The 15,128-nt window shown below is 36.9% G+C and overlaps 1 protein-coding gene across 1 annotated transcript in view; it reads right to left on the reverse strand.

Annotated features, from left to right (window-relative positions):
- Positions 1-15,128, reverse strand: part of ZC2HC1B (zinc finger C2HC-type containing 1B) — a 42,892-nt gene that overhangs the window by 22,547 nt on the left and 5,217 nt on the right. Inside the window, 3 exon segments of the mRNA XM_027601438.1 lie at positions 7,483-7,621; positions 8,169-8,288; positions 10,794-10,855. Coding sequence (XP_027457239.1) covers positions 7,483-7,621; positions 8,169-8,288; positions 10,794-10,855 — 321 coding nt within the window.

Below are 15,128 nucleotides of genomic sequence, written 5' to 3' on the forward strand. Positions count from 1 at the left end.
TCTTGTGCACTTCCTTCAGTACCAAATATTTTCATCCTCCCCTCAAAACTTAAAAGTCAGTAAATAAGTCAGTCAGTCATGGGGATGAAAAGTATAGCATAGGGAATATAGTCAATGATACTGTAATAAATTTGTATGGGGACAGATGGTAACTATACTTAACACGGTGAGCATTTCGTAATGCACATAAATGTCAAATCACTAATGTACACCTAAAACTAATATAATATTGCATGTTAACTGTACTTAAAAATAATTTAAAAAATAAAGTTATATTTTTTTAGAGGTTATTTTCTGGTATATTAGTTCAGATTATTTTTCAGATGATTTTTATAGTATTCCCCTGTGGTTTTGGGGATTGGTTTTGGTTTTTTACTTTGTAAAATGAACTTTGAGAAATAATTTACATGGAGGAAGATGCAAGTATTTTAAGTGTATAGGCCAATGAGTTTTGATAAAGTACACATTTGTGCAGCCACTCCAATTAAAACATAGAACAGTTTTATCACTCCAAAAAGTTCCCTCAAACCCCTTTTCAGTCAATATTCCCTCAAACCCAGTCTCAAGCAATCAAAACTCTGTTTTCCTGTCACTAAAGATATCTGTTCTATAATTTCATGTTGCTGCATGTATGGTAGCACTTTCTTCTTACTCTGGAGTTGTTTTCTGTTCTGTTTATCCATTCACTTGCTGATGGACATTTTCAGGGTTTTTTTTTTTTCAGTTTATTCTATAAAGCCACTACGAACATTAACATATGTCTTTTTTAAGAACTTGTTTCCAGTTTTTCACATAAATACCTAGGTATAGAATTGCTCTATAAATAAGTATATGTTTAACTTAAGAAAATACCAGTGCAAAGTAGCTGTACTATTTGACACGCCATCAGCGGTGTAGGAGACTTCCAGCTGCTCTACATCCTGGCTATCATTTGTATTGTCAGTCTTTAATTTCAGCTATCAAGTGGGTATGTGGTGGTATCTCATCACAGTTGTAATTCAAATTTCCCTGATAGAAATGATGCCGAGTATCTTTTTATGTGCTTATTGGCTATTATTTTGTGATGTGTCTGTTCAAATAGATCTCTTGCCTTTTTTCTTATTGGGTTGTCTTATTATTGAGTTGTAAGAGTTCTTTACACATTCTTAGTCTGAGTCCTTTGTCAGATATATGTATTGTGAATATTTTCTCCCAGCCTGTGGCTTGCTTTGCACTCTAATGGTGTCTCTCAAAACTAAAATTTTTAGCTTTGGTGAAGCCCAACTTATCAATTTCCTTTTTATTTTTTTGTAATGTAACTCATTTTTTTTTAAAAGATTATTTATTTATTTATTTGACAGAGAGACACAGCAAGAGAGGGAACACAAGCAGGGTGAGAGGGAGAGGGAGGAGCAGGCTTCCTAAGGAGCAGGGAGCCTGATGCGGGGCTCAATCCCAGGATTCTGGGATCATGACCTGAGCCGAAGGCAGATGCTTATCGACTGAGCCACCCAGGTGTCCCTCAATTTCCTTTTTAAAAATCACTAGTACATTTTGCATCCTGTTTAAGAAATCTTTGTTGATTCTTAGACCAAAGATTTTTGTTTTTTCTAGAAATCTTGGAATTGTAGCACTTACATTAGGTCCATGTTCCACTGTTAATTAATTTTTGTCAATTTTTGTCAATTAATTTTTACACAAGGATCATGGCTCATTTTTTCCAAATTGATACCTAGTTTTCTCTGTTTCATTTGTTAATAAGATTATCCTTTCCCACACTGAATGTCCTTTGTCAAAAACCAATACATGGGTGGGAGGTCTACAACTAGACTCTCTTTTCTGTTCAACTGATATACCAATATCAAATTACTTTATTAGTGTAACATCACAGTAATTCTTGACATCAGGTAGTGTAAGTCCTCTGCCTTTTTCCTTTTTTTCAAAACCATCTTGGCTATTCCAGATTGTCTGAATTTCCATACAATTTTAGAATCAACTGGTGAATTCCTACTTGGCAAGGAAAACTTGCAGGTATTTTTACTGGAATTACACTGAGTCCATAGATCAATGTGCAAAGAACTGACATCCTAACATAATAGGGATTCTTCTGAATCATGAAAATGGTAAATCTCTCCACTTATTTTGGTCCTCTTTAATTTCTCTAAACAGTGTTTTGTGGTTTTCAAGTCTTACACATATTTTATTAAATATATACCTAAGTACTTAATGTTTTTTCATAATTGTAAATACTATTTCTAATTTTGTTTTTCAATTGTTTATGCTAGTATATAGAAATAAAATTTACTTGTGTATATTGACTTTATATCCTTTTTTTTTTTTTTAAGAGAGAAAGAGTGTACACGAGCAAGGAGGGAGGGGCAGAGAGAGAGGGAATCTTAAGCAGGCTCCACACTCAGGGTGGAGCCCGACAGGGGGCTCGATCTCACAACCCTGAGATCATGACCTGAGACAAAATCAAGAGTCGACGCTTAATTGACTGAGCCATCCAGGCGCCCCTTGTCTTTATATCCTGAAAGTATGTTAAATGAACTTTTAATTCCAGTAGCTTTCTTACAGTTTACTAAGATTTTCTATACTTATTCATGACTTTATGTTATCTGTGAATAAAGACAGTTTTACTTCTTCCTCTCTGATAATTTATTTCTTTATTACACTGGGTACTTTATCTCCAGTACAGAGTTGAACAGAAGTGGTCAGAAAGGACATCCTTGCTTTTTCGTGATCTCAGTGGAAAAGTGCTCAGTTTTTCATCAAGTGTAATGTTAGCGATAGATTGTTCAAAGATGTCCTTTATTGAGGTGTTCCCGTCTTTTTCTACCTAAGAGTTTTCTTTTTTAAACATGTATGGGTGCTGTATTTTGTCACAGGCTTTTCCTGTATCTACTGGGATGATCATCTGCTTTTAAAAATATTTTGTTAATATGGTGAACTACATTTACTATTTTCTTCCTTCTACTTAATTTAGGTATAATTTGTTCTTCTAACTTTTTAAAGAGGAAGAATAATTGGTTTAAACCTTTCTTCTTTTCTAATTTGAGAATTTAAAGCTATAAAACTCCCTCTAGACAGTTTTAGCTGAATCCCACAAATTTTGATGTGTTTTTCATTGCCACTCAGTTCAAAATAATTACTAATTTCTTTTATGATTTCTTCTTAAATCCCTGCATTATTTAGAAATGAGGTGATAATTTCCAAATATTAGGAAATTTTCTAGGTGTTTTCATCATTATCTTCTTTTTTTTTTCATCATTAACTTCTAACTTAATTCTACTGTGTCAAATAACATAATCTGTATGATTTCAATGATTTATTGAGACTCACTTTGTGGTCTTGCACATGGTCTATCTTGGATGAATGCTCCATGTGTAATTAAAAAGAATTATATTGGGGCGCCTGGGTGGCTCAGTCGTTAAGCGTCTGCCTTCGGCTCAGGTCATGATCCCAGGGCCCTGGGATCGAGCCCCGCATCGGGCTCCCTGCTCAGCAGGAGGCCTGCTTCTCCCTCTCTCACTCCCCCTGCTTGTGTTCCTGCTCTCGCTATCTCTCTCTCTCTGTCAAATAAACAAATAAAATCTTAAAAAATAAAATAAAATAAAAAGAATTATATTCTGCTGTTGCTGCATGTCACATTATAGCAATAGATCTCAATTAGGTCAAACTGGTTGATACTGTTGTTCAAATTTTCTATATCCCTAGTGATTTTCCTGCTGCTTATTTTATCAGCTACTAAGAAAGGAACGATAAAATCTCCAAATATAATTGTGAATCTTTCTACTTCTCCTCCCAGTTTTTGTTTCATGTTCTTTAAAGCTGTCATTAGGTACATAAACATTTAGGGACTGATAAGCCTTCCTGATGAATGTATTTTTAATCATTACCCTTGTTAATAACACTGATGTTTGCTTTGACTGATACTAATATTAGTCACTCTAGTTTTATGACTGTTTGCATACATATCGTTCCCCATGCTTTTCACATGCCAGTCTACAGTTGTTTTGACACTGCTGGTGTTTATTTCTTTTACCTTTTTATCCAAGAGAAAAGGCACAAATCCTAAGTGTAGGTCTCCATGAAATATAATTTATAAGTTGCACACACCCATGTAACCAGCCCAGCTCAAGATACGGAACACTCCTAGCAATGCTCCTCATGCCCACTCCTGGTCATCCCCATCCCTCCAAGGAAAACCACTGCCTGACTTCCAACCTCAGAGATTCAAACCCGAAGTTTCTAAAAAACTGAGTTTCTGATAGTTAGAAATCAGGAAATCTGCAGTTTTTGCCATCCTTTGAGAAATTAGATCCGGCAGTGTGTTCCTTTGAGGCAGGAGCCCTGCTAGTGCAGAACACCTGTCCCTCAATGAGGGTGTCACTGCTTTAGGCCCACCTGCCTCGCCTCCTTGTTTTGTCACCTGACTGGCACACTTATTTGTGTCTTCATATTTAAAGTGTGTTTCTTGGGGAAAGTATATAATTGGACCTTCCTTTATTATTTAGTCTGATAATCTGCCTTTTATCTGAAGGGTTTAGGTCATTTATATGCAACTGTCCATATGGTTAGGTTTAAGTTTACCATCTTGCTTTGTCTTTATCCCACCTTTCCTTTGTTTTTTTCCCCCTCTTTTCCTATCTTCTCTTAGACTGAATTTCTTTTTTTCATTTTAGCTCTACTCCACTTACTGTGTTATTAGCTACATGTCAATATTTTTGTGTGTTTACTCTAGAGTTTAAAATAGGCATCTTTAGGGGCGCCTGGGTGGCTCAGTCATTTAAGCGTCTGCCTTTGGCTCAGGTCATGATCCCAGGGTCCTGGGATCGAGCCCTGCATCGGGCTCCCCGCTCCGCGGGAAGCCTGCTTCTCCCTCTCCCACTCCCCCTGCTTGTGTTCCCTCTCTCGCTGTGTCTCTCTCTGTCAAATAAATAAATAAAATCTTTAAAAATAAATAAATAAAAATAAAATAGGCATCTTTGATGGGGCACCTGGGTGGCTCAGTCGGTTAAGCGTCTGCCTTCAGCTCAGGTCATGATCCCAAGCTCCTGGGATCAAGCCCCGCATCGGGCTCCCTGCTCAGCAGGGAGCCTGCTTCTCTCTCTGCCTGCCACTCCCCCTGCTCATGCTCATGTTCACACTCTCTCTCTGCCAAATAAATAAATAAAAATCTTAAAAAAAATAAAATAGGGATCATTAAGATATACAAATCTACCTTCAAATATTATACCTATTCATGTTTAATGAGTACTACACTTATTCATGTAGACAAAATCTTTCAACAATGTATGTCCAGTTCCTTAAACTTGTATTGTCTTCATACATTTTACTTCCACATCATAATCCTCATAAAATGCTATTATTTATGCTTTAAATAACCCTCAGATAATATTTACTCAGTGGAAAACAAGACAAGATGTCTGCTTTCACTACTGCTATCCAATAATAGTATTGGAAATTCTAGCAAGAGGACTTAGACATGAAAAAGAAATAAAAGACAGACAAATCAGAGAAGAAGAAAAATTATGTCTGTTTACAAGTGACATAATTTTATACGTAGAAAACCCTAAAAATTCCACACCAAAAAAACAACTGTTAGAGCTAACAAAATTCAACAAAATTGCAGGATACAAAATACACAAAAGCCGGTCATATTTCTATATACTAGCAATGAACAGCCTGAAAACAAAGTTAACATTTCCATTTACAATAACATCAAAAAGAGTAAAATACTTAGGAATAAATCTAACCAAGGTGGTAAAAGACTTGTATATTCCTACACCTATTCAATGAAATATTCATTACAGAAATTAAAGAGAAGATAAATAAATTAAAAGACATCCTATGTTCATAGACTGGAAAACAATATTGTTAATATGACAAAACTACCCAAGTCTATGTACAGATTTAATGCGACCCCTATCAAAATTCCAATGGCATTTTCACAAATAGAAAATCATCCTAAAAATTCATATGAGGTCTCAAAGGTCCCCAAATAACCAAAACAATCTTGGAAAACTTTCAAAACTTACTACAAATTTATTAATCAAAAGAGGGTGGTACTGGCATAAGGGAAATAGACTAGAACAGACAGCCCAGAAATAAACCTTCACATATATAGTCAATCGACTGACTTTTGATAATGGTGCCAAGATCATTCAATGGGGAAAGGACAGTCTTTTCAACAAATAGTGCTGAGAAAACTAGATATCCACATGTAAAACTAGATATCCACCTTCCAAAGTAGTTGGGATCGTACCTTATACCACATACAGAATTAACTCCACCTGGATCAAAGAGAAAACCGTAAGAGCTAAAACTATAAAATTCTTAGAAGAAAGCATACGGGAAAGGCTTCATGACATGGATTTTGCACTGATTTTTTGGATTTAACACCAAACACTAGGCAACAAAAGAAAAATAAAATAAACTGGACTTCTTCAAAATTAAAAATTTTTGTGCATCAAAAGATACCATCAAGAAAGTGAAAAGATAGTCCACAAAACGGGAGAAAATATTTGAATATCTTATATCTGATAGGGATTAATATTATTATTAACCTAATAGAGTCTCTAGCCCTAATTTCCAATTTACAAAAAAACAGGACAGAGGAACAAGTTAAACAATAACCTGAGTTAAAAAACAGACATATCTAGCAAAAGAAGTATTCTAAAAGATAATTGGCCTGATAGGGGTGTTGTGCAAGATTAAAGAAAAGAGACAACAACAAAAATGCATGAACCCTGACTGAATCCTAGATTGTGACTAGGGGGCAAGCAGAGAGCTTTAAAAGACATTCTTAAGATAACTGGGAAAATATAAGTCTATATGTTATGCAAGGGAATGCACTCATCCTTAAGAAATGCACACTGACATAGTTAAGGGTTAAAGTGTTACGGTATTTGAAACTCAGTTTTAAATAATTCTGCCCCCCGCCAAATAAAAGGACAGAGAATATGACGTCAACAACTGCCAAATTTCAGTGGAAGGTATGAGTGATCACTGTACTATTTCTTCCTCTTTTCTGTAAACTTGAAAACTTTCAAATAAAAAGTTTAGGGTAAGAAACCTTTAGGTTTCCACGAAACTACACAACTTAAAATGGCTAAAATGGTGAATTTTATATCATGGGATTTTTATCTCAAAACCAAACCCCCACCCCCAAAATAACCCAGAGCTATGGGTATCTGACACTGTGGAGCTACCGTGGAACTACCCTGCACAGCCTCATTCTCATACACCATGATGTGAATGGCCATGACACTGGGTACAGTGGTGTTCTCATGGAGTTAGAAGAAAACACAGAATCTTTATGCAGAATTAAAAAGAAATTAGGATAAGATATATTGTATGATAAAATTACTTTTATATAATTTAATTGCTATTATTTATTTTAGAATGCATAGGAGGAAGCAAGTCATGATGATTTGGCCCCAAATCAAGCACAATTGGTTAAGAGTAAAATGCCAAAAGCAAACCAAACTGGCCACACACCTGGGCTGATGGATGGAGGAGGTGGAGGTGGGAGAGGTCGGCCTTCTTTAATGGCTAGTGTACACTGTTTTGCCGATCGGATGGCATTAATGAAGTCTTCATGTTGTTGTCTCCAGTTAGATCTCCTCACAGGTTGAGGCTATAAAAAACAAAACCAATATATACTAACCTAGACTGTACATCTCTCCACTGCTATTTTATTTTATTTTAAGATTATTTGCTATTTTAACCTGAGATTTAAATTTATAGGAAAAAGGACTGAAATTTTGAGGGAAAAGAGAATTTGTTTTCAAAAGTACAAAAAAAGAGGTTTGGAAAATACAGTAATAAAATTTGCAAGCCACTGCAGTGAGGGAAAACACAAAATAACCATCAGAAAAACGAGCTACAAAACTTTAAAGACTTATATTTAAGATTAAAAAGGATTCTCTTCCAAGTTAATTGCTAGATTTAACGCTAGACTAATGAAAGCATAAACGAGATTCTTTTTTTGCCACATCTGGAAAATATCTGAAATACATTTCGAAATCTAAGTGAGCATGATTAAAAAGAAAACAGTAAAGGTGGATTATACTTACATGACATTACACTGCACTATCAAGCAAAAATGAAACCAGAGAGCCAAAAAGAGGCTTTAATGTACTTAAGGATGTAATCAAGAACAGTAAACAAGATATTGATAGTACCTTGGATTGAGGAGCCTTTCTCACAATGGGAATGTCAGTGCCCTGTAATCTTTGTTTCAAGGAATTGAAAGGTTTACGTTTTTTGTTGAAGAGTTTTCTACATATTGGTCCATGCCTTTCCTAGAAAAGAAACAGTGGGGATTAAAATTTTTAACATGTACAGTCACAAGGTTTGTACTCAGGCAGCCCCCACTGGAGTGACAGGGTTCACCTTCAGAGCCAAGTTCATTCTCCAACTCTCAAAGCACAGCAGAACAAATCCATCTGGCTCTCTCCACCCTTGTTACACATCACTAGATATTGCGTGAGGGTAAGGTCAAGAAGAGGCCTCTGCAGCTACAGAGACTTACTTCGAATTTGGTTTTATATATTGAATTCTATCACTTGGGCTGTGTGAGTGGTTCCAGGCATTAAATAATGTTGAAAAGGCAAACTTTCTAGTTTAAATTGAAATAAATATTTCTGATATTGAGCTAGGTACTCACTGAAGCCAAGAAAGTTCTCCTGATTATGTCTTCTGTTCTGTTCCCTGTGTCCACGATTCCCAAATTCCACGAGCAAGCCATCCAGTAACCTACCAGAGAATCTGAGTCCCAACAATCCTAATACTCAGTTTTGCCATCCTTTTGAAACAGTCCTTTGCATACAGCAGGGAGAAACTTAGTTCCTACCAGTGCAACCTTCTCAGGAAAACTCTTCTTACCACTCAGCAATTTCAAAATTGAATTTAATGGGGTCACTTTTCTACATACAGCAAATTAAACTACTTAACTTCCTCAAGAAGTGGAGAGGTTTCAAAGAAATATTTGAGAACATCTGCAAAAGACAACTGGGACAACCATACAAATAAATGAAGGATACACCAATTCCATTTACATTATGAAGATATTTTCCTTTAATTTATCCAAACATTTCACATCCATGAAGTCATTTATTTCAGAGCAAATCTAAGCATTCAATATTAAGTTTTACAATGTTACAATATTTAACATTTAACAGATGATCGGCAGGGAAAACATTCTTTACTCCAGCCAAGTAATCCTTTAAGTACTCAGCATTTCTAGTACATAAGACAAGGGAATCAACACAGAGAGCTCTGCCTGTGTACCACCCTTACAAAGTCCGTTACAGCACCACTATAGGATTACACCAACAACTTCCAACTAAATGTCCTCTTCCTTGGTGGATATGTAACTCATAATAGCTAACACACAGTTCCTTCGTCCAACAAAATACAGGGCTCTATAAAAATCCCTGCACTTTGTTACAAACAAGCCATACCATTTTATTTTATTTTTAAAGATTTATTTATTTATTTTAGGGAGAGAAAAAGAAAGACAGGAGGGGAGGGGGGGAGGGAGAGAAAGAATCTCCAGCAGACTCCCCACTGAGTGCGGAGCCCAATGTGGGGTTCCATCCCAGGACCCTGAGATCATGACCTGAGCTGAAATCAAGAGTCAGGACACTCAAAACACTGAGCCACCCAGGAGCCCCAAGCCATACCATTTTAAATTAGAGAGAGAGATCATATCACTTGATCAAATGCTCTTTGTAGCCTAGAGATAGGCCTAGAAGTAAAACCCAAGAGGACCCAACACATTGGGGATGACATTTAGTGATCCCCAAATGGATGGTACCTTCTAGGTCTCAAACTCATTCTTATGGGGTGTAGGCCTGGCTTGGCAAAAGGAACACACTGGTGGATTCCTGGGCCATAATAGGCCCTGGAGGTCCTGCTTCTAAGTTCAGAAGTTCTAGCTATAGTTAACTAGAACAGATATTTCATTTTTAAAATTCCCCAGAGAAAGAAAACCTACAACCTCATTGTACCGTCTTTCACCCCAAACGCAGTCAGGTGGATGGTCTAAATCCTTTAAGTTTGGTTACATCTCCTTGATCTAAAATGTTCAAACTCGGAGTTGCATTATCACCTCAAGTTTTTTTTTTTTTAACATTTTTCTTGGGAATCTCTTTATAATATTGGAATCTAATACCTGTTTGATTCCCTAATTTTGACATTAAGCTTTTATTCCACTTTATAGGCATCAATCAGGGGCCTTGACGTGCAGTTAGTTTGAATCTGATTAACAATTAGATCTTGGAACAGGCCTTACATCCATTTTGTTCAAATTACATAAAATCCCTGAAATTGAAAGGTTCTGTCTTTATACGTGGCAAAGCAGGAAACAGAGGGAGGTTAAAGGACTTGTCAGAATTAGTGACAAATTTGAGGCTAAAAGCCAAGTTTCCAGATGCTCCAAATTCAATGTTCATTCCTCTTGACTAGCTAATTTCCCTGGTGCTTTGGCCTTAAAATTTGAATTTTTGATGCTTATAGAAAAGGCAAAAGAGCCAAAACCTCTCAAGAGACAATCAGCTGTGCCAAAACACTTTCATCTGGCATCCTTTTCCTAAGAGTACCATGGTTAATTAAGCTCCCTCTTGAATGGGGTGGCATCTATGTGCCTCGGTGTCCTCCGGACCTGCCAGCCATAGGTTATGGACCTCTCTTCCCTTGCTTTCCCTCCACATCTGTCTTTAATCTTTGCCACTGCAGCCTCCTCACTGACTCGACAGTTCATTTAACTCCAACGAAACACATCTACAAAATGTCTTTATGTTTACCAGAACATCTGCTGCAAAGCGTCTTCCACAGACTTCACAGGGAAGTAACTCCTGATTGCCATCTGTATAAGATCCAAAAGCACATGATGTTAGTTTCGTGGAACTGCCTGCCTGAGAAGAAATGACTAACTGGAGGGGACCTCGATAGCTTGATCACCTCACTCTCTTTTCCCTCCCCACCAGCTTCCTTCTCTTAGGAAGATACTTCATGAACTCATCCATCTTCTTTTTCTAATATAGACTTCTCACTTCACTAAACAGGTAAATTCCATGTCCTTCAGGCAACCAGAGTACAATTCTTTAACATATTCCTAAACTAAGTGCCTAATAGCTTTGCTTTAGACATAAATGCAAAGTTAATACTTCAGTATAAAGTCATAAATTATCTAATGGTAACATTTTTAAGATTCCTACTAGGATGTAAGGCCTATGTGTGTGCTAAATGAAGGTGTGACAGTTTATCACAGATCATATGAAAAGAGTCACCTAATCATCAAATTTAAAATTTCCTGAGAATGGCACTCTCTCAATAAATGCTCTTTGCTGGAAAAACTCCTACCTGAGAGGAAGGGAGTATAAGATACTGATGAAAGGGACCAGGTAGAACTAATGGGACTTCTATCCAAATCAGGAAAGATGGCACCATTACAATGCAGAAGGATGGGAGGATGAGCAACATCCTAAGGAGGGGTGTTTGGTCCAACTTCTTAATGAGGTCAGTGAATAACACTCACTGCTAGCATTTTATATGCAGTAGTGAATGAGTGAGGGACTGTAATCACAATAAGGTCACTACTTGCTATTGTTTTTAATATTCAACTAGTGTTTTTAAAAGTTAAATGAAGAATAAAGTCAATTTAAAAAAAAAAAGAGGCTGAGACTGTACCCACATGTGCCCCATGTCTCAAAGTACCTGACCCATAGTAAGGTGTGCACAATAAAATACTTGTTGAATGTGTGGGCCAAACACCGAGTTCCTACCTTAGGACCAATACTTCATTTTATAACTATCTGCTACATGCAACTCTGTGGAAATACTGAGAAACCATACATGGGTCCAGCAGAGAAAAGGAGAGTATGCCATTAAATGAAGTTAAGTGTCACAAGGAAAGGAAAACATTGTGGAATTCTGTAAAGGCTTCACCTCATTACTTTAAGTTCATCTGGAGTTGAGCATATGGATTAGAAAAGCTGATTTTGGAGATGACGTTATATTAGACTAATAATCTGGGCTTTATTCTACAAACAAGGGCAACAATCAGGGACACTGAGTAGGAAGAATCTGAACAGAGCTGTGGATGGCTGCATGGATGGTAGTGGGGAGGGAAGATGCTATTTCAGTTAAAAAGCTAAAGGTGTACGCCCAAAATGGAAAGAAAAGATGAAACGAGAGACACTGTGCTCAAGGAATTGACAACATGACTAGATGTAGGAGTGAGGTGACAAAGAGAACAGTGCAGGACTGAGAGGAGGGTCGGGCTGTGGACAGAAACAAAATTTGAGAAGGGCCATCTTTAGCAAGAAAAATGACCTCAGCTTTGGAAATACTGAGTTTGAGAGAGTCATCCAGCCAGCAGGATGGAAATGAGGGAGGTCAGGCCTAGAGACACAGATGTAGGCTTTGTTTGGAGAGTGATGTAAAGGCATGATATTGCCAGGGAAGAAGTCATGGAAAGAGAAGTACAGGGATGATCCCTAGGGAACTCCGTATTTAAAGGCCAAGAAGATGAGGATGATAAGCCAGAAGGAGAAACAGGAGAGAACAAGGTCATGGAAACCAAGAGAAGACAGTTTGAAAAAGGAAGGACTGATTAACAGGAATCAGATGGTAGCTCATTACAGACATTGTTGATTTAAATGATTTCTTCTCACATCTGCCAGATGGTATTGTATTTGCAACACAGGTCATCCATTACAGCATACAGAAATATTACTCTTCTTCTCTGTTCTTTTGGCCTTCTAACTCTGTAAAACGGAGTCTTAAATTATTTTTTTTTCAGCAAGCATATACTTACGAGAGTTAATAAAAGGACTCATTTTAATAATAAAACTGCTTTTCCTAAACCACTAATGGAAGATGATTTTTATTTTTACGAATGGTACTGTAACATTTGTATGGTATTTTCCTGTTTCCTAAACACTTTCCTACAATAATCTCATTTACTCCTCACAGAGTTGGGATTTTTTTTTTTTTTTAACAAGAAAACAAAGGTTCAAAGTTAGGGGACTTCTCAAAGACCACAGGTGGTTAAAAGGTAACATGGAGACTCAAACCTAGGTCTCTATCTCCACAAGTATTAAAACTATATTCAACCATCACCATAAATATAGGTTATGCTGGTACTAACCTGCAAAACAAATGGAAGTCCCTGAAGGATAAATAGCCTCTGATTTAAATCAGTGAGTTTTAATTAGCTCAATGAGTTTAAAAGAATGACAGATACAATAGGATTCAACTGAACACCTGAAATCAATGGACCACCACTTTCTGAACCACTTTCAGTTCTGAAGCTTGACTATAAGGAAGGGAGCACCTACCGAGTTACTCAGTCGAATTAAACATGGAGATCAAGGTCTATCGTGTTGGTGACAGAATGCTGAGTCACATGGAATATGTGATCGCTAGAACCTTAGAAGAATCACTTAAAACAACCAAAATGCCTTGCAACAGGTGGTTATACAGTTACATCCAAACCCTGGAATACTGGTTCAACAACAGAACACTATTGATACATGCAACACCTGGATGGATCTCAATGCTGAGAAAAGGATCTCAATGCTGAGAAAACCCAATTTCAAAAGGTCATGTATTGTAAGATTCCATTTGTAGAACAATCTCAAAATGACAAAATTAGAGATGGAGAATAGATTAGTGATTGCCAACAGGGAGGGATGGTCGGGGAGGGAGATGGTTGTGACTATACAGAGTATAATGAGGGTGGAATAGTTTGAGTAGTGGAATAGTTCTGGGGGCACCTAACTGGCTCAGCTGATAGAGCATAGGGCTCTTGGTCTCAGGGCTGTAACTTCGAGCCCTATGTTGGATGTAGAGATTCCTTAAAAATAAAATCGGGGTCAGGGGTGGGGAGAGGAAAAGGAATAGTTCTAGAACCATATTGTGGTGGTGAGTGGTGGTTACACATGTAATAAAATGGTACACATTGTACCCATGTATATGTTTCCTGGGTTTGATATTGTACTAGTTATTTAAGCTGTAACTTAAGTTGGGGAAACTGGGTAAAAGGTGAGTGGAAACTCTACTATTTTGCAATTCTCATGCACTAATTTTGTCAAAATAAGAAGTTTAAAGAAATATCTGGGGTGAGCAAATTGTGACCAGCAGGTCAAATCTGAAGCTGTATGTTTTTGTAAATAAAGTTTTATTGGCAAATAATACCCATTTGTTTACACGTCTATTGCTGCTTTCACATTACAACAGTAGAGGTGAGTAGTTAACAGAGACCATATGGCCTGCAAAGCCAAAAATCATACTAAGAAATAGGTTGCCAACCAGTGAATGAGAATGTAGTGATTAAAAAGAATTTGCAGGAGAAAAACATGGAAAATGTTAATGACATTTTTATACACATAAAGACTAGGAGTTATACAGATATGTACGTGTGTGTGTGTGTACATACACACAGTGGTTAAGAGTAAAGGTGGTTAAGAGTAAAGGTGATTAGTTTCCTGCATTTTCAATTTTTCTACAAAGATTATTATCGTTTTAAGAATTAAAACAATGACATTTTAAAAAAGAACAGTTTGATAGAAAAGATGCTAAAACAATCAGTATCAACTTAGCTATTTCTATCTTTACCCTCTCTTAGTAGACTATTAAAGTGGCCATTATTTTTATACATTGGCTATTATTTTTACACTTTGGTTTAAAAATCTTAGACAATTTTTTTTAAATGAGGGAAAGAAAGTGATCTGGAAGCCATCAAAAGTTTTGTTTAGCATGTTAACAGTGAAAAATAAGCATTACAAAGATCTCAGTTCAAAAATTTTATAAGCAGCCTGGAGAGGATTATGGCTATAATGAAATTGGAAAAAATTCTACTTCTGACTAGACATTCACTTTCTGAGCTGGAAGTTAAGACTGCTTTGTACACACACCTACCAACCCACATTTCCTTATAAAGGCATGGTAGAGAGGACAAAAGGAAGACATTTTCTCATTCAGTCGTCAGCAAGTCAAAGAACTCTTAAGTCCTTTGCAACCCAGAACATACAAACATTAGCAACATCGACATCTTCCATGGCCCTATGGTAAAGGGGGGAGCATATTGGCCTCAACTTACTCACTTACCTCAGGAACGTGAGTTATGAAAGAAG

This window comes from Zalophus californianus, chromosome 7 (genome assembly GCF_009762305.2).
Source record: "Zalophus californianus isolate mZalCal1 chromosome 7, mZalCal1.pri.v2, whole genome shotgun sequence".
NCBI classification, from domain to species: domain Eukaryota; kingdom Metazoa; phylum Chordata; class Mammalia; order Carnivora; family Otariidae; genus Zalophus; species Zalophus californianus.